This window comes from Mytilus edulis, chromosome 3, assembly GCF_963676685.1.
Source record: "Mytilus edulis chromosome 3, xbMytEdul2.2, whole genome shotgun sequence".
NCBI lineage: Eukaryota > Metazoa > Mollusca > Bivalvia > Mytilida > Mytilidae > Mytilus > Mytilus edulis.
The window spans coordinates 61,446,954-61,465,747 of NC_092346.1; the positions used below are offsets into that span (position 1 = coordinate 61,446,954).

Consider the following 18,794-nt stretch of genomic DNA (forward strand, 5'->3'; position numbering starts at 1 on the left):
TTATTGATACTAAGCTGATCAACATAAACTGACTTCTATCAATCTTTTTTTTTTTTCAATCAGGAACTATTTCTGACCCCAGAACATGGAAATCGATGATTAGCAATAACTTTATAGTATACATACAGAATTGATATCAACAGCTGATATAACAGCTCCAGCTGCTTGTATGAAGTCCAATACCAATAATGATGATCCCGTTACTGACATCGACAGAAACTTGACGCCACAGTATTTAACTAACACATTGATAATATCCTACAAATACAGAAAACAGGTTACTCATTAAATTATTACAATGTTGGTGAACATCAATAAGACAACAAAAAAACACACAAAAAAAAACCACCCCAAAAAACAACAAATGAAAGAATCATACAAGCCAATTAAATAACTTGATCACACTTATTAAGAAATAAGCCCCTTATAAAGTTCATAGATTGAACATTTAACTCAGTAAATTTGATAAAATATGACAAATAATTAATTCTAGGGTCATTTTGACCCCAAATCATCACTATCTTGAGCCCTGGTCACAACGAACCTACGACACATCTATACAGCGCCACAACATGAAATTAGGTCAAATCACAGGTCATCTGTGGTCATCGTACGACAATCGCACGATATTTTGAGCATCGTGGCGCTGTCGTGTGACGAAAATTGGACATGCACCTTTTTTGCTCTACAATTTTTTATTGTGTCACTGTCTTGTGGCTGTCGTGAAAGTGTCTTACAATTGTCGTGTGACTGTCGTGCGATAAACACATTGTCGTGGGTATCAATATAATGCATTTTCATCAAACAATCATCGCACGGCTGTCATACAACATTCTTACAACTGTCGCAAGACACTCGTGATACAGTCGCAGGATTGTCTCACGAATAACAAATTTCATACGATGATCGCACAACATTGATTGTCTGTCGTACAACAGTGGTACGTTCGTCGTGCAACATATTTTCGTTGGATTTAGAAAAATACATTTCAGCGGGAATGAATGTTTGGAAAAACATACCATCTACCCTTCAAAAAGGATGGATATTTCATCAGAACGATTATACTTGGCCCTGCTGAATAGGCGCCTTGGCGGACTACAACAAAAGCAAAATATAGTCCTGTTATTGTTGATTCGAGCCTGTGAACAGTATAGGAACCAGCGAAACGCCCGACATTGGTGGGTTAGGCCATGAATCGAACGGCACCTGATGTGTGGGCAGTATAGTACACTGATGTACGAGTTGGAGTGGGAAATACCCGGAATCTGTCGGTGATTTCTTTGAATTCATGCTGATAGAGCCTGGCATGTTTCAAGACCTTTTGTTGAAAGTTGCATCACAGTGGCACAACATAACACACGCATTCCATGACATGAAAACCTGAAAAATAGCCCCAAACAACTCATGATTGTCGTACGATTTTCGCACGACTGTCACACAATCGTCTTGCAACAAACCCACGACAGTACAATTACAATTCTTTTTTTCTGTCTTGTACCCATCGTGGAACCATCGTGGACATGTCGTAGCTGATGTGACCACTCAAAATATTTATCTGACATTTTGCACGACAGCGCCACGACAACTATTTTATAGATCTTCCACGACAAAAAATCCTACGATCTGTTGTGACCAGGGCTTAAGTCATAAAAGCAATATGAAGTGTAATTGCAGAACAAACTAGCAGATATAGCATCAAAATATTGGTAACTAGAACTGTAAGTAAAAAAAAGACCATTCCCTAAATTCAATTAACTCTCCTTAAACATCTTGAACTAGGATCTCCTTAAACATCTTGAACTAGGATTATCTTCCTAAATGTAAATCTTCAACAGAGTAAATCTTTATCACTATCAGTATTACAGTAAGAAAGAGATGTGCTTTCGAAAGACTATTACATACTGAAGCAATCATGCTCAATTATCTCCCCTTTAATATTTTGGAAAGGAATCTGAATGAATATCCTCAGATAGTGTTTGTAAAGTTTCTTCAATATCTGTCTAGCTATTTAGCAGTAGTTGTGATTAGGAGAGATTATTACAAACATATACATAGATAGCTTGGACATACAACAGCGTTTTCAAGACTTTTTGGAACTGTGGGATATCAGAAGGTATCACACATAGCATACAAAACTTGGAAATTGCTGACCAAGACTTTTTTTTTATCTCAAAATCGTAAAATATCCTGTATAAAGTAGACAATTCATATCTTTTTATTCCTAATTTATTTTACTCCATATAAATACCTGATCATTTGACACTAATCCTCTGTGTAATAAGAGATAGAACTGAGACGCCATCTCTGAAGGAACAGGCACATCATGTCTTTGAACTATCATCTGACACAACAGTTGGTAGGCTAACAACTTTCCTCTCTTGTATTTATTGGACAAGGATAGACACTGTCAACATAAAATCAAATTAATCATTATTGTTATTTAAAATGAAAATTTTTATTGAAAGTACTGTTTTTAAGCTCTATTAATTCAGTTGGTTTTGTCTACAATAACTTGTGTAGGTGATATAGGATTTGTAATTCTTTCTTCCCAAAAGGAATGATGGCCTAGCAGTGTAAGTAGTTGTCAAATCTTTGTAGTCAATCACCAATTTAGTAAGATTCATATCTGGATCCTGCGATAAGCAAAATAATTGTAACCATATCTTATTAAGTTTGTCAATTAGATGCATTTGTCCAGTGGTCTACTCTGATTTCCTCAACTTATATACTGTGATTTATTTATTTACTTGTTTATCATAATCAGTTTTTATGGATTGAGAAAACATGGTTCAATACTACAGCAACTACATTCAAGTCTATTATACTATATTACCTCAAAAAGCCATGGTGCAAAATAAAAGAGCGGTGGTATATATTCTGATGGCAATGGTGATGACAAATTGTCTAATGATACACCTGCATTCTCTTTCATCTGTAAAAATAGATAAAATACAAATATTACAACGAAATTCTATGTACAGGATTTGTGATTAAATAAATTTTAAATTGAGTTAATATTAAATCTATCTTAACTCTTTGCATAATTGTTGAATCTATATTTTTTTCTTAATGTCAAAGCCACCTACATAAATCTGTTTTAAGAGCTAAAATATAGCTATTTTTCTTATACACTATCCTTCAATTTCTTTTTGTTTAGGGCTTTGCTTAGATGCTACAGTTGTCCATATTTCTTTCTGAAAATTTTCTTGTCTCATCTATATGAAAGGATCTGTTATTTACCTTATTCATTGTTTCAATCAATAAACTCAGTTCTTCGAATACAAGAGCATGGTTTTCTGCATCTTCTACTTTATTGATTCCTCCTAAAGTTCCTAGCATACGTCTCCACAACCCTACAGCGACATCTGGTGTCCATCCCGTTACTAAGCCGCCAGCTAAAACCCCTTTCATATCCTCTAAAGATTCAGAAACTACAATGATAAAATATACAAATAAGGTTTTACTTATTCAAACCACAAAAAAAGTATTTTGCTGCATTATAGCCTTCTTGCATTGAAGTAAAGCAATCACTATTCAATCAATCAATAAAAAACTTTTCTTTATACTCTATGAAAATGAAATATTTATCAAAGAATTAGGAGGCCTACCAATATAATCTTATTCTGCAGTAACATTTTATTTACATTTAATAAAACCATTTACATACCTTCAAGTAGATAATGAAAACTTAATTTCCTTGTTGCTAAATTGGAATACACCTGTTACATACCCTTGCTTACAAACTATCTATCTCTGAATCCATTCCCATAAAAAATACTTGTTACAAAATAGAAGAATCCAGCTGAGGCCCAACTCCAGGTGTGGGATTATCTCGCTGCATTGAAGAACCATTTGTGGCCTTAAGCTGTTATCTGCTCTTTGGTCAGGTTGTTGTCTCTTTGACATATTCCCCAATTATCAATTAGATTTATTTTGTTCCTACCTGTAGCTAGATGAGATTCGTCTGAGGCAACAACCATTTCTATATGAAGACTATCCCTGTCTGCCGATGGACTGTCTTTGTGAAGTGTTTGGTTCTCTACATTTAATTCACATATGGGTGAAGGAGTTCTAGAATTCACAGATCCAGGTGATGGAGATCGTGAATCTATAAAAAAAAATAATGGTATTAAAGTTTCTTACCAAACCACAACCTTTATTGTCAGTACATGTATAATTAGCAATGGGTTAGAATATGACCACCCAATACTAACTATTTCAACAACATTATTTCATAATAAAGCTTGGATAGAATATCATGTATTTTTTGTTGATTTTAATCAGCTATGAACTTGTTCTTAGGATCATTCCTATGAAAATTAACCGGAAACCTTCTATCAGATAAATTTACATATAGAATAAAAAGTTAAAACGGGTCTCAAAATTTGAATAGAGAATACAAATTGTCTTGGTTTTTCCTACATATTCTTTATACAATTAAAACAATTAACATGGTAGTGCAGGTCAACATTTTCTTAATGTGAGACTGTTGAACTATTTGTGTATCATGTCAAATTATTATTCTAGATATATAATATCAGGGATAATTTCTCAATATTAAGGTGACAGTCATTTTTTAAACATAGAAAGACTTGTTTAGTAATGAGAACATGGCATACTACTGTGTAGGCAATACCAGGAAATACTGTGAGCAAACTTTTTAGTAGGTTCCACAGGAAATATTACACATTTAACAAGTACAACTTATACCAAAGATTATAACTATCTTGACTGCATTGTTTATAACCTACATCTTTTATCAAAGTTGATATCTTGACTGTCGTCTAGTAGTTTATCTGCGTCCTCCAATGAAGACATAGTAATGGAGGCCACCTCCTGGTCTTCTGTACCAATCGAGCCCGCTGTCAATAGATAATGAATCAATTACAAAGATTTGTTATAAAGTATTTCTTTTGAGTTATTTAAACTGTAATATACTCATTAAAAGGTCAAGTTATATTAAAACTTTATTTTCAAGTTTCATTTCAGATGGATTTTGTTTTGCAATTGAAGAAAAATGTCCCCATTCCCCTTTATTTTTTATATGACAACAAAGAATATAGTTATGAGTTGGAGAAACATGTTACCAGGAAATTATTTCCATATGATTTATCCTTTTAATGTACCAGAAAAGGATTAAATCTATACGAAAATGATTTGCATATACTATTGAAAAGAATCAGGTAAAATAATACAATTACATGTACATGTCAGGTCAAAATCTGAAAATTTAAGTTGACAATGGTATCTTCATATAAAGCACATTCCAATATAATCCATTTAGAATATAAAAGAAATCTAAAATAATTAAAAATCTAATCAATAACTGTCACACCTGCATTTACTCAAAATTTCCTTCATAGACCTGGCATCTGCATTTGCTTTGTATTCAAATTAGCCAAATTGAAAACTCAGCTATTACTTTTCCGTTAATTCTTAAATAATAGTACCCCTAGCCACATATACTATTAAATATCTTCATCATTTATAATGCATTTAAAAACATGTTAAGTAGCTTATGGGAGATCTGTTTAAACCATTTCAGTATATTAATAACATATATATATGTCCTTGATTTTTTTTTAAAGGAAAAATATTAGTGTATAATGTTGTGTTTAAATTGATATACCTAGCCAATGTATACATTGTGTTATATAAACATGAACAATATATATAGTCATAACTTACTTACAGTAATAATTGTAAATATTGTTTTCACAGGTATAGTAGCATCACTTATAAGTTAAACATGAGAAAGAAATAAGATCTAATGAATTATTATAAATTTAAAACAGATTAAAACAAAAGAATTATAAATTGTGAATTATAATACTTCAATACAGGAAAGATGTAACAGGAAGACCAATATAGATATGTTTAAAATATATCATCAGCCAAGATTTAGATTTCATATGCTTAAAGGATCAACTGGAAAAAAATGTCATGCTTTTAAATAACGAAGAACAAAAAGAAATTTTCATAGTTACCCCTCTTCTTTCCAAAGAATGAAAGAAATACATCTTCCATACTCCAAGATTTTCCAAAATTATGGGCAACTTTAAAATAATTTTAAAAAGTGAAGTATCAGTACCAATAATGAATAAATTTTGAGAAGGAATGCTTTAGTTATTATCTAAAATAACCAATTAAATCAAACCTACCATGTAGGATTGTCTCAGACAGTAAAACTCACCTCTAAGTCTCCTGATAAGTTTTTTCCACATTTAAAACTGATGACCATTCTATTGAAATCATTAACTACACTTTTACGTGAATGTGACAAAATTGACCCTAAGTAGCCAGATCTATCAACAAACACTCAACACTTAAATGACCTTCAGCTATATATATATGTAAGTTTACTACTCTTAATTTTATCAATAATGCACATACTACATATAAGGGTTTTTACAAGTATTTTTAACTTGAGTATATTGACAATTTCCTTGTATCAGGTGGCAAGTTATTGATGAGGGTCTACACCTGGTAAGATCAATCTTCATAATGTATTGTTATGTTATTTTAAGACAGTATCTAAAAAGTCTTAATTTTTAATAATTGTGCAAAAAACTATCTTATGTTTATGGAAGATTTAATAAAAAAAGAAGCTTGGTACTTAAGCAGGTGAAAAGTTTTTGAACTACAGAAAAGCCCTTTCAAAACACAAACGAGAAAGTTAGAACAGGGAATTTTTCATTCCCATCCTAAGCGATGTCTAACCCAATAAAACTGTTGAAATCTTTCTCAACAAAAAGCTACAAGGTAGAAGAAATTCAATGGAAAAGTTACTCAATAGTTTGGTCCACAACAGCATTCATTACATATTCTATGTATATTTCATAATTTAACATAGTCAAAATTTGTGGATCATTTATTACTTTAACAGAGACACCAATATTTACAAAATACAAATGAATCAGTGCATGTTTGGACACTTTTCAAATTACAAGACGATATACAAATTATCCAAACCATGATCATTATAATGTCATATTATTGTTTGAAAATTGTATTATTCTCTTTATTGTTTTGAAATAAAGTTGCTTTTTAATGAGATTTTATATAAATTTTGAAACATTTATAATTTTCTAACTGAAAAGTTTATTTGGATCTTGCGACTATAATCCTCCATTTTCTTTGGTTTGGTTTGCATTTCTTATTTGCATGAAACATGTAAATTAGAAAATCAAATACAGTTAGAAATGCTAAAGACGAAATAAACAGAAATACACCTGTCACATAATCTGTTTTAAAAAGAGCAAACACTACAAATAAAATACCCACACTTAATAAAAGTAATAGAGATTCCTTAATTCAAAGATCTGTGTGATATCTATATAAATTTATAACTTACCTAAAGATTAGACTTTCTTCCTCATACAAAAATCTATGAGTTCTAGATTTTATGTTATTTTGTTTTGTTTTATAAAATGTTTAATAATAGAATCCATTAATAAGTCTTTATATTTTTATGTTTTCTTTGTTCTATTTTTTGTTTGCTATAATAACTTCTTTGTTGCAACTTTGATGCAAACAAATATTACTTTAATTGATTTTTAAGTGGTTTAATACAGACAGGGTTTATATTTTTAAACATCAAAAAACTTATCAGATAAAATACTTATAGTGCTAAAAGTTCGGGAAAATATAATGCAACATTTATTTGTTTTAGCTTAGATTTCATAGGGATTTGATTGCTTTATGATTACCAATTTGAACATTAATTCCATTTTGTAATTTTCATATATCATCCTCTTTTCCTTTAGATAGTCTCCCTTGATAGCATTACCTATACTTCAGTAGTATCAATTAAAATGTGGTTCTAATTTTAAAACAACATAGGCACTGATATCTCTCTCAATGCACTAAGTTGACTTAGTTACATAACTGATCTCTTAGAAAAGAAGATACTTTAAACTTTTAAAGTTACAGAAATAATTTTGCACTTACAATAAATTAAACTTAAAAATATAAAAATAGAAATTATGTAATATATAATATGTTGTGAGAATTCAAATCTATTGTAAAGCAATCATTTTTTAATAGTAAAAATAAAATTACGTATTCATATATTTTACTTTTTCTTATAACTTTAAAATTTGACTTAGTCATTCACATCAGCCATGCAAAAAAAAATCAGAATGATAAAAATAAGTCAGCAAAGTAGCTCATAAAAATACAGGGTTTCAAAATGATATAACTATACATGTATCTATTGTTAGTAAAAATTTGTTACTGATTATTTGTCCATAAAGAAAACACTGGAGAATACATCAAGCAAGTATTTTCTTTTAAATTTCATTAACTGCAGTTAATCTATATGAAATCATAAAGTATATAAATAGAAATAAGAAGATGTGGAAGAGGTGCAAATACACCGGCAATGGACATTTGAGCGCATTGACAGGACATTTGAGCGAAAAAAAAAGGACGTTTGAGCGCCAAAGTATAGGACATTTGAGCGCCTAAATTTTAGGACATTTGAGCGAAAATAAGAATAAGCGTAGGACATTTGAGCGAAAACAAGTCTTGGATAGAGAATTGTCTTATTGGCAATCATACCACATTTTCTTACGAATATAGTTCATTAAATGAGGAGTTTACCAACAAAAAGATTAAAACATATTTTAATTGTAAAAAACAAAGCACTAAAAACAAAGCACAGTCATAAAACAGGAGTTTACCAACAAAAAGATTAAAACATCTTTTAATTGTAAACAAAGCACTAAAAACAAAGCACTGTCATAAAACATAAAACTCGGCAACGGCATTATTTACAAGTCTGTTCGGGCTTGGAACTTATATCCCAGGCTTCTGACATAAAAATCCCTCGTAATTTCCTGCTGGCAGTATTTCGAATGCAAATCCCGGAGATTGGTTGGACACGTAAGAATAATTATACCAGTTTGTTCATCATTAAACTGCACAAAATTTTCAAATTTATTTGACTGAATATTAATCTTCTTTAATGATTGGTGTGTTTCCTCTCTAGATTTAGGAAGTGCAGGGTGAGATTTACGCCTCTTTCTATATATAGCCTTTGAAACGCTGCCAATGTCTTCAGACTTTAGATTTGCTTCATCCATGTTCTGTAACTCTGTACGGATAATTTTTGAAGGACGTTGAGCAATATCATCATCCGCTTTTCTTTTTGATCGTACCCGCAGCAAGTGACGTTCATTGTCACGATCACTGGTATCATGGTTATGAGTATTTTTCTGTTGAATTATAACGGTTCCGGTACAATCCGTCCTCAGTCTTGCTTTGCAACCTTTTGCCTGAAAAATATTGAAAGGACAAATACAATTGAAGTGTTTAAATGCTTTTTCATTTGCTATTGCAAGACATAAAAATAAGATGTAGTATGAAATGAAATGAAATGAAATTCATAACATGTTTAGAATGGGAACACCACAGACATTTATGTGTTTAGCTTCTAAACATTTTCCTAAACATGTTTAGGCTCTAAGCACAATTTTTACAGTGTATTGTATGAATATTGTAAAGTGCCTAGAAAATCAACCTAACAATGTTATATAGGTTACAGTACGACCTTCAACATGGAGCCTTGATACCTAACCCTATATGTGGTAGCTTATATTCAAATGTGTTAAAAAATTAATCTAAAGGAGGTATAAGATAGACATATAATGATATAGATATAAATCAAAATTAAAAGAAGTTATGGAAGTTGAAGCGTAACAGACGAACAAGTAGTTTACATTAACATTAAATTTGTAAAAAAAGGTACTTACTGTACATCTCCAGGATATTTCTTCTCCTTTTAGTGTTTTGTCCACTCTATATCGGAAACTGTCACAAACAAGGCTTCTTTTTCCCTTATTAGTCTCGGTCAAAATAATATCCATTTTAACACGTACATGTATTATTAGTATTAAGATTTCAAGTGCCAAGGGACATTTCACTTAATAGATATATATATAAGAATTTTAGAACAAAGAAAATTTGCATAGCCAATGAATTATAGTAGAATTGATTGGTAAATAGAGATCAACTTAGGATTTCACTTACATAAACCAGCCAGAACCGGTCGAATTACTCGGGTGTGAAATAAAATAAAAAATATTTATAACTAAATCTTACTTTTTTTTCTTACTTTTAAAAAAAAATCTTAATTCGTGTAAAATTATCAGGGAAAATTTCGCTCAAATGTCCTGTCTGAAAACTCAGGTAAGGTTAATATCCCGGCGCTCAAATGTCCTATGAAGTCGGCGCTCAAATGACCCTATGTGCTTTTTTCTTTTTCGCTCAAATGTCCTATGCCCAAATACACCTTATTGCTATTTGTGCACCATCACAAATGTCCCATACAAATTTTGAAGTCATAATAGAAAATATCTGACGCCACAATGGAAAAGTGAATGTTGTATAACATCAAAGGAGGGGGAAGGACCACTTAAGAAATTAAAACAAAAGAATTACTTTAATTAGGAAATCACAGATAAATCGGCATATGCTTGAATAGAAAATATCCACTCTGTCAAAAAGACTTGTATGTTATGGTCAATGATATTGTGTTTTAGATTTCTTCAAGTGAAACATTTACTTATCACCAAGAAACCCAAAAAAAGATTTTTTTAGAGGTATCTCTAATGAGCAATAAGTGTTCAATCCATTAAAACTACACTTCCCTATTTATTTATAGTCCATAACATCATGATAGAATCTAACTAGATTTTGTCAAGTGGTACTTTAGTCCAGACAGCAAAAAAATAAAATAAAAAATGTCCCCATTTCAAAGATAATTAATTGATTTATTCTTGAATGTTAAATGCCAAGACAATTGAACTTGACCTGTATTTTATGGATACAACATTGAGTTAAAATCTTAAGATTCTGAAAAGTGGCGCTATAATTTTCAACTTAAAACCAAATTGAAACAAGAATGTGTCCAAAGTACACGGATGCCCCACTCGCATTATCATTTTACATGTTCAATAGACCGTGAAATTGGGTAAAAAATCTAATTTGGCCTTAAAAGTAAAAAGATCAACCAAAAGGGAACATGTGTACTAAGTTTCAAGTTGATTGGACTTCAGCCTCATCAAAAACTACCTTGACCAAAAACTTTAACCTGAAACTCGCACTTTTAATTTCTATGTTCAGTGGACCATGAAAATGGGGTCAAAAGTTTAATTTTGTTTTAAAATAAGAAAGATCATATCATAAGGAACATGTGTACTAAGTTTCAAGTTGATTGGACTTCAGCTTCATCAAAAACTACCTTGACCAAAAACTTTAACCTGAAGTGGGACGAACGGACGGACAGACAAACGGATGGACAAACCGACAGACAGAAGGAAGGACAGACCAGAAAACATAATGCCCCTCTACTATCGTAGGTGGGGCATAAAAATCTAAATATTTACAGATAATTGAAGGGTATTACTCTTGATTAGTAATTGCAAAAGCTGTTAAAATGGAACCTGGCATTTATTTTATTGAACATTTCAAATAAATGGGGAATATTACCGTGTCCCTGTTTGTGTATCATATGAAGTTATAAAGTTATAATTGGACATAACTGACGAAAGGTAAAGTTACACTACCTAAATTTCTACTGCATCCGAGTTTTGGGGTAATAAGTATTGTATAAAAGTTTCACAACATTTGGTTGAGGTAAACTTAAGTTAAACAACAGAAACGAAAAATTCAGCTATTTGTCCATTTATAAAGGGGCATAACTCTCGAAAGGTTGAAGTGATATTACAAAAATTCAAATTTGATCTGTCCTTTGTGGTAATAAGCATTTTGTATAAGATTCACAACACTTGGTTGAGGCAAACTTAAGTTTGAGAATGGGAATGAAAAATTCAACAATTTTTCCCATTTGTACAGGGGCATACTGTAGTTCTAGAACTGTTAAAGTGACCCCACAACAATTCAAATTTGATCTGTGTTTTGTGGTAATAAGCATATTGAATAAGTTTCACAACATTTGGTTGGGGCAAACTACAGTTAGAGAAAGGAATTCAACTTTGGGACAGACGGACGTAACCAGGTTGGTATTATCAAATTTATTGTAAAATTTATACAATATTATTATTTAATTTGCCTTGTTTTTTCCTACATGATTATCCTTATCCTTATAAAAACACTGCAGATTCAATCAAATTACCTTTAAAACATGTTAGCCTATTTTTTTTCTAAATACATACAGCAACATAACATTATCACCTACAAATCTCCAGAAGATTTCTTTATGGACATTAAAATTAGTAATATAGGGATTAGAAAATATGTGCATTGAACATACCCGCTGAAAAATTACCAGGTGGAGATTGAATAATAGTAATGTCACATGCTGAATCCAAAATGAATGATGTTTCAGCAAATACCCCTGGTAGAAAATATTGAAAATAAACTTAATTCAAACAAATCAAAATATCAAACCAAAATAACAAACCAAAATGTTGAAAATATGTATTAAACAGCACTTGTTTGTGAAAATAATAAAAAATTAGTATGAAAATAAAATTGCAGCCAAATATTAGCTAATTCTATACATGCTTTTTTTTTTATTTAAAAAAAAACCCCATGCACTTTTTTGTTGGGGGTTGTTGAAATTGTAGTTCCACAACTCTGGGTGGAACTGGTGAAAAACATCAAAATCTATATGAAGCTAAACTTATTTATCCCAAGGATCTGAGGAAAAGATGAAAGAAAATGTGTGAAATAATAGATCATTTGGGGGCAAAGTTCAATAACTCAGGACACCTGCAGCTTCCTGAAAATAATTATATAAAGTGTTGAAATGGGCCACAGCAAATTGTTTCCTTTTTATGAATTTTGATACAACCTATTCATTGAACTATGAATGGACCATGTTATCCCATAATACAGGTGATATCGTTTAAGTCTGGATTTTCCATACACTCTTAGTGTATTTAATTTTGTATTATTTGGGCTTATAAATTTACAGTATCTACTTTATATCAAAGACTTGTGTGCAGTTTTCTCTGGAAAGAAATGTTTACATATTTTTTTCTTTTAGATGCGTTGCTTATTCAAGCATGCTCAATACACATCCTGTAGCTGTTATAAACTAAGAGAACCCTAAAGACATAATATATATTTTACTATGACTGTTAACAGCATATCCAATTATTTAACAGCAATATAATACAATGTTACATCCCAATGTTAAGTAATGACTAATTTAAAGTGCAAATTAATGGAAAAAAAACTATATTTACCATTGTCTGCATCATTGCTTTTGTCTTCATCTTTTGGGGAAGTAAGTGTTGAGCTTCCTGAAACGTAAAAGACTTACATGTTATAAAATGTTCAAAATCTATCAACTTCTGTTATATCTTTTTAATTCTTTAATTTGATGGATTCTGTTTTATAGTTGTTTACTTTTATTTTTTACATGCTTAAATATTTTCAGACATTCTTTTTTACCGAAGTCCATGCAGATCTATGGAAACACTCAATAAACAGCTGCACTATGAGCACATGATATGCCAGTAGCAGTTTCACAGTATAAAGTTCAATGGCTTGTTTAAAGAAAAAGAAACATAACATTGAAACATAAAATCTAAAATCAATCAAAATCAAAATCAAAATCAAACGTCAATAGATGTAAACAATTCACCAAAGTTTCATGAAAACGGCTCAAAGTATTTTGAGATGTTGTTCGAAAACTTGAAGTCACCCCTTTTTAATGAAGAGAACCCCACAACTCAAAGAGGTAAAATCTAAAATTTATAAAAATCTAGAGGGGGCTCATGTCAACAAATATAAACAAGTCAACCATGTTTTTTACAAATTGGTGAAAGCGGTTTTGAGTTATTGTCCAGTAAACAGCTGTGCCATGAGCGCATGCTATGCCCGTCTTATTTTCTAAGAATGAAGTTCAATTACTTCTCAATGTCACATGAGAAATTTATGAAAATCTAAAGGGAGCTTACATCAATAAATTTTAAAAATTCACCAAAGTTTCATGAGAATTGCTGAAAGCATTTTGGAGTTTTTGTCTGAAAACTGAGAAAATCCCCTTTTTTTTAATAAATAAAGCCCCACAACTCAGAATAGTAAAATATAAAATTTATAAAATTCTAAATGGATCTATAGATATAAACAATTCACCAAAATTTTTATACATATTGGTTTAAGCATTTTTGAGTTGTTGTCTGACATGTCGACGACAGATGGACTGATGGATTGAAAAGGGTACACCATAATATGTCCCTTAAAAGGGTGTATAAAAATGCTTTACAATAATAGTATTATTACTTCTATATGAAGTAATGACTGTCAAGGTATTAACTCAAGTTTATTACTTACATGAAGTCAGAATATCATTGAAATCAGAGGGAAAGATGAAATATTTGTCAGTAAAAATATGACTACCTGCTCAGTACTTTTCACTAACAACTAGAGACTACTAAAAGCCTTATCTGTTCCTACCAGCAGCCAATTTATAATTGAAAATATATTGACTTTTTGTGATCTATTTTGTCGAGTAGATTAAATTGTATTAACGTTTATGAATATTACAAGTTTCTGTGTATCTATAACAGTTTTCAAAATAATTGAATAAATCATGATTTAGAGGCAATAACTCTTGAACATTAGATTATTGATGGTTTAAACCACAGTGGCATTTTTTCAAAATCTTATTTTGCTGATTATAGTTGCTGTGGTGCAGTGTACTGTTTCTGCCTGAATATCTATCAAAGATTTCAAAATTGGTCAAAACCCTAATAAGTAGATCATATCAGTTGTAAGAAAATATGGATACTTGAAACAGGATTGCTGCCTTACAACTCAAAAACAGCACAATTTATTCAAATAACTCATTAGAAATGCAATAAACAATGTATCCTCTTCATTTAAAAAAAAAAATTGTCAAATGGTATTCTAAAACATACACTATGTCATGCACAAGCAACACCTTAAGAACCACACACTTACAAAGGGTCAAATTAAATCCAAAGGAAACTGCATAAATTGTTTCACATACATTATTCAGTTACAAAATGTTCTAAGTTTGAAAAACATGAATGTAAGTCAAGTAACAAACTTTGAATAAAGTAGCAAAAAAATGTATTATGTCCCCTTACTATCAATTATTGGAAACTGTGTATTATCAACCTTTGATAATTATAGGTAATATCACTTAATTTACATCTGAACATAATAAGTTTGATCAAACCCTTCAATTTATTTACCATTGAATATCCTGTTATTGTCTGTTTGATTACATATTTTTCATGGAATCTAAGGCCACCAAATATTACCATTTACCAAATTGATGAAGTTTACCAAAAAGCTTCAAAAAGTGACCTTACCCTTCAATTGTTCTAAAAATTCTGCTGGGTCATGAAAAAAGTTTTCTGTAGTTTTTGAGTGGACGTACAGGGCTGTATCTGAGGCATTTGAAGGTGTTCTAGAATGAGTAGGTGAGGCTACATTGCTGCTGGATCTTTGTTTTCCTAAATCAGGCCGGGATCTGCTTCCTCCTGCTCCTACAAACAATCACATTCAGCACTACATATCAATGTTAACATTCAACAGAACATATCAATGTTAACATTCAACACAACATATCAAAGTTAGTGACTATCCTACTACATGCTTATCACATCAACTATCTATAACACACAAATATCAAAACAGCGTTGTGATGTATATTATTGTACACAGGAATATGCAGGTTGTAAAAATAATAATCATTTGATTAGTTGATTGGACTTTAACTTCATAAAAAACTACCTTGACCAAAAACTTTAACCTGAAGACAGAAGTTTAAACATATTTTATTTGCGTAAATGTGCAAAAGGGATGAGACACAAGTTAATCAAACTTATAAAGTCTTCTCCCATTTGAATTGAAGACAGAAAGACTAACAAACAGAGGAAAAAATGCACGGACAAACAGACAAATGATCAAAGCACAGACCGAAAAACATAATGCCGTTAAGTGGGGCATGAAAAGCTACAATTTATGATTTACCAAAAACAGGTAAATTATATATGTTAACAGGAATTATATATGTTAACAGGAATTATATATGTTAACGGGAATATGTCTTGTTTTATATTAAACTTAAATAATTGTTGAAACTGTTGATGTATCTTTGAAACCTACCACAAAAATCAATTAAAATGAGGTCATGGTCAGTTGACTCTGATATATAGAGATATACCAGTTATGATCATTCCCAAGACCAAATATAGTTAAACCTTGATGAAGGTGATCACTTATACACGAATTAAGGTAATGGTCAGGGCTCATGTCAGTACTTTTAGTACAAATTTGTCCTTGAAACACCAAATCCAGTATTTGGATTGGTTTTTAGTATGATAATTGTATTTAAAAATGTAATAATGACAACAAAGCCAAGCTGACAGATATGAAGACCTTGAATAGATCCCATATACCAAATGATGTTATTTCTCATAGTAAGTGAGAAATTCATATGTATACAGGTTTTTAAGCAATAGCTGAATAATAACAATGAGGTACCTAAAGGATAACTAACATATTACACATAGAAATTTCAGAACATAAGGTTTATGTATGGAAGGTATAAAGCATCCAGGTATCACCCTTCTCCAATATAAAGCTTAAAACTGATCCCTATCCTTGTTGATATAAGCCCTCACTAATATGCTATCAGAGTGTTTTAAACCAAGAATTAATTACTTCTTGTATCTATGCATATGTTAACATGCATTAGAAACGTTGAACTGATAAGAAATACAATATGTGACACTAATGTTATCTAACACAATGTTTCAAACTCATTCACATACACTGGGTGGCATAACTACACCTACAGATCACAATCGATTGCATGGAAAGGTTCATTCAAAAATATACATACCATCACTTTTATTCAGTTTGCCTCTTTCAAATGTTGACCCATGTATACTAGAAGATGAATGGGTTTCTGTTGGTAAATCACTTTTACTCCATGCTTTAGAAAAGCTCTTGTCGTTAACTTTACTTTTAGGTACATCTTTAAGTAAAATGTATTTTAATTATAATATCTACAGGAGAAAGTTTAATATCATACTAAAAACATTCACCATTTCACAGATATATGGTTGTTCTATAACAACATACCCCGTACATAGGTACAAGAGAAAGCCCATCAAAATGTCATCTATAGGTAGATAATTTTGTGAAGTGAAAAACTAAGAAAAACACAAAAATAGTCTCTAAAGATGTCTACTCATTTTCAACTTCTCTGGGTACCGAGTATGTTTTAATAGAACAGCCTTTACATATTTAAAGATGAAGTCTTCAAAATTTCAACTTTTTGTTTTATATATATATATGCACTAAAAATGTTCATACTATAATCCCTGAAAATTACTTAAATCAAAGTTTGTCAAAGTTAAAATCATTACAGTAAGTCATACTATTCCCTAACATCATATCATAAATATATTTTGAAGACAATAATGTCACTTTAACATAAAAACGATTATATTGATATACTTTTATTGTTGAATGCCAATTCTAATACAAGACACATATTCTTGTGAAAATTATTGATCCTTACATTGACTCACACATGTTTATGCACAGTGTCAGATAAGATACATAGTCCTGGTCATTTTATCTGATGTAAGGGTAAACAATTTTCATTCTTATGAAAATATTTTATATTTGTTCTACTTTTGGAAAATTAACCATAGTAAGACAGATGTGTACCTTGACTTCTGCCACGCCTTCTCTTTTCCTTTTGTTCACTCAATCTCTGTAAAGGCAAATCCAGTAAATCTAAATTGTAAACTTGTTTTGCCAACATACGGGTCAGAGTTTCCATAGTTTTCTGAAAAAAATAAATACATGCAGTAGTATAATTTTTCATCTGTCATCAATAAATGAAACAAAAATTAGGAAATAAAATACTGAAAGTGCAAGTGGTGAATTCTTTCAATCTAAGTGCTAAAAGTGAAAGGTAAATAGTACATGCATGTAAAATTGACGCTGTATGTATCTGAATATTGCAGTAAAATGAAATAAGAATGTGTCAGAGGATATGAATGCCCCAATTTTCTAAGTAAGTATAAGTTTCATAACATTTGGTAGAGGCAAAGTTAAGTTAAAAGTGTGAAAACAGCAAATTCACCAACTTTCCCATTTTATAATGGGACATAACTCAAGATAGGAGAAAGAGTCAACACCCAAAATTCAACTACATTTGTGTTTGGTAGTAATAAGTATTGTATATAAGTTTGAAAAAATTTGGTTGTGGCAAAGTAAATTAAGAGTGCATTAACAACAAATTAGACAATATTTCATTTACAAAGGGACAAACTCAAGAACAGTGAAAGTGAAATCACCAAAATTCAAACTTGATCTATGTTCGTGGCAATAAGCATTATGTATAAGTTTCAGAACATTTGCTTGAGAAAACTTTAAGCAAAAGAACTAAAACAAAAGGAACGGACAGACAATGGTAATCCTTAATTATCTGTGCCACTCGGCAGGGGCATAAAAAACCACTGTTCCCAGTTCAGGATTTTTTAAAAGGCAGCATGAAACAATAATCCTTATTTAAATGGTCACCCACTAGAACTGTAGTTTAACAATAATTATATTCATACCGCCCATTCTGTTATTAGTTCAGGCCATGAAGTCAGTGACGACAGGACAGCTAAGAACTTATCCCACAATTCTACACTAATAAAAACATTCAGGTTTGCCTTGATCCAGGTTACTATCAAAGTCTGTAATAAAAAATCAGTTCTATTTTTACAACAACTGCTTTTTCTGTTTATTCAATAACTTATACATGCAAAAACAAAATT

At 31.0% G+C, this 18,794-nt stretch overlaps 2 protein-coding genes across 44 annotated transcripts in view; both read right to left on the minus strand.

Moving 5' to 3' along the window:
• The window catches only part of LOC139517028 (ral GTPase-activating protein subunit alpha-1-like), a 66,537-nt gene that overhangs the window by 27,213 nt on the left and 20,530 nt on the right, over positions 1-18,794 (minus strand). For 10 of the 43 annotated variants that reach the window (XM_071307593.1, XM_071307590.1, XM_071307576.1 and 7 more), the window contains 12 exons: positions 18,591-18,713; positions 17,692-17,812; positions 16,856-16,990; positions 15,318-15,494; positions 13,218-13,274; positions 12,278-12,361; positions 4,752-4,862; positions 3,944-4,108; positions 3,241-3,431; positions 2,834-2,932; positions 2,249-2,404; positions 127-258 (listed from right to left, as the gene is read on the minus strand). In XM_071307593.1, coding sequence (XP_071163694.1) covers positions 127-258; positions 2,249-2,404; positions 2,834-2,932; positions 3,241-3,431; positions 3,944-4,108; positions 4,752-4,862; positions 12,278-12,361; positions 13,218-13,274; positions 15,318-15,494; positions 16,856-16,990; positions 17,692-17,812; positions 18,591-18,713 — 1,551 coding nt within the window. Of the gene's footprint in view, positions 1-126; positions 259-2,248; positions 2,405-2,833; positions 2,933-3,240; positions 3,432-3,943; positions 4,109-4,751; positions 4,863-5,987; positions 6,057-12,277; positions 12,362-13,217; positions 13,275-15,317; positions 15,495-16,855; positions 16,991-17,691; positions 17,813-18,590; positions 18,714-18,794 lie in introns of all 43 variants that reach the window. The other 33 variants (XM_071307582.1, XM_071307580.1, XM_071307571.1 and 30 more) reach the window with 5 other exon arrangements.
• LOC139518172 (uncharacterized) lies at positions 8,775-10,004 on the minus strand. The gene is made up of 2 exons (XM_071309863.1): positions 9,756-10,004; positions 8,775-9,278 (listed from the first exon to the last, which is right to left on the minus strand). Exons 1-2 carry the CDS (start codon positions 9,867-9,869, stop codon positions 8,775-8,777), a joined length of 618 nt encoding a protein of 205 aa, XP_071165964.1. The 5' UTR covers positions 9,870-10,004.

Coding starts and splice junctions, on each gene's coding strand:
- LOC139518172 (XM_071309863.1), bottom strand. CDS start 9,869: ATGGATATTATTTTGACCGAGACTAATAAGGGAAAAAGAAGCCTTGTT. Junction 9,279..9,755: donor AAATATCCTGGAGATGTACA/GTAAGTACCTTT, acceptor AATATTTTTCAG/GCAAAAGGTTGCAAAGCAAG.